Source organism: Gavialis gangeticus, unplaced genomic scaffold, assembly GCF_001723915.1.
Source record: "Gavialis gangeticus isolate Ggan-Ray unplaced genomic scaffold, GavGan_comp1, whole genome shotgun sequence".
In the NCBI taxonomy this organism is placed as follows: domain Eukaryota; kingdom Metazoa; phylum Chordata; order Crocodylia; family Gavialidae; genus Gavialis; species Gavialis gangeticus.
The window spans coordinates 186,514,002-186,515,420 of NW_017729032.1; the positions used below are offsets into that span (position 1 = coordinate 186,514,002).

At 73.3% G+C, this 1,419-nt stretch overlaps 1 protein-coding gene across 1 annotated transcript in view; it reads right to left on the reverse strand.

Moving 5' to 3' along the window:
• The window catches only part of AP5B1 (adaptor related protein complex 5 beta 1 subunit), a 9,718-nt gene extending 8,299 nt beyond the window's left edge, over positions 1-1,419 (reverse strand). The window contains exon 1 of the mRNA XM_019523861.1: positions 9-1,419. Coding sequence (XP_019379406.1) covers positions 9-1,393 — 1,385 coding nt within the window. The 5' untranslated portion in view covers positions 1,394-1,419. The remainder of the gene's footprint in view (positions 1-8) is intronic.

A 1,419-nucleotide genomic window follows, 5' to 3' on the forward strand; every position in this document is an offset into this window, starting at 1 on the left:
CCTCCCGCAGGTACTTCCCCAGCAGAGGCAGCGCCCCCCAGTGGTCGGTGCGCAGAGCCACGCACGCCGCCCCCCCGCCACCAGCCTCCCGCGCCCGGAGCAGCACCCGGTGCCGGGGCGGCAGAGCCAGCCCCACCTCGCAGGTGCCCGAGCCTGGCGCCACCAGGTACCTCCCGAAGACGCGCTCCACCAGGCTGGCCACGGGCTGCCGCAGCTGGGCCCAGCTCACCAGGCTCTCGGCCCCGGGGCCCAGGGCATCCCACAGGGCCTGGAAGAGGCGCCGGCGGGTCGGGAGGTCCCAGTTCGCGGGCAACGCTAGCGGCTGGAAGAGGTCAGGGAAGGAGACCTCCAAGGGCGCCAGGCGGCAGCTGTACGTGAGGCCGGCTGGGGTGCTGTAGAGAGCCGTGACAGCCACCCGGGTGGGGTAGGGGGCCTGGGGCCGGAGCTGCAGGGTGAGGGCAGGCGGCGGGTGCCCGGCGCGGAGACAGGGCACGTGGATGTCTGGCACAGGGCCGTAGCCACCGCCGGCTTCGAACCGCAGCAGGAGGCACAAGAGCGGCTCCGGGGGGTCCCCACCATGCAGCACCCGGTAGCCCAGGCTCAAGGGCAGAGGAGCTGCTGGGGCTGAGATCTCCGCAGCTGCCTCGGCCACCCCACACGCTCGGATCGGCGTGCCAGCCGCTGGCAGTGCCTGGCGCTCTAGGCGCAGCGGGACGTGGGGCGCCGGGTGCACCGTAAGGGCAGCGGTAAAGCTTTCGCTCTCAGCCACCAGCGAGGATGAGAGGGTGCGGGCCTGGAGGCGCCCGGCGGGGGCCAGCACGGCCCCCAGCTTCTCGGCCCCCAGTGAGGCCAGCAGGGCGCGGTAGAAGCGCGCTTGGTGCTGCACATCCACGTCCGGGTAGCTCCAAGCGAGCTCTTCCAGGAGGGTGGCCAGGGGGGGCCCGGCCCCACCCGGGCGCTGCAGCAGAGTCCGGCAGACGCCAAGCAGAGCCTGGCCGGGTCGCCAACCCCCCAGGCGGCCAGCCCTAGCCAAGCACGCCAGGCGCTGCACGTAGCTCGCTGCGGCTCCTGCTGGCACCCCCGGCGCCCCAGCCACGTGGGACAGCACCCGGAGGTGCCAGGGAAGGTCATGGGGTCGCGGGGGCTGGCCCACAATGAGCTCCTGCAGGGCTCCGGCCAGCGCCGCCGGCCACATGGGGTCATCCAGAGCCGCCCGGGTCTCAGCCAGGAGGTTGAGGAAGTGGGGGGCCAGTGCGGGGCAACAGCTGTACAGCCGGGCCAGGGCAGCCGCCAGCTCTGGCCCCCGCCCCGCCTGCGAGCCGAAGTAGCGCACAAAGAGGTAGGCAGAGCGGAAGAACAGCACCACTGCCTCCCGGGTGCCGCGGCCCCCCATAGACCCCTGGTCTTGAACCCCTGCAG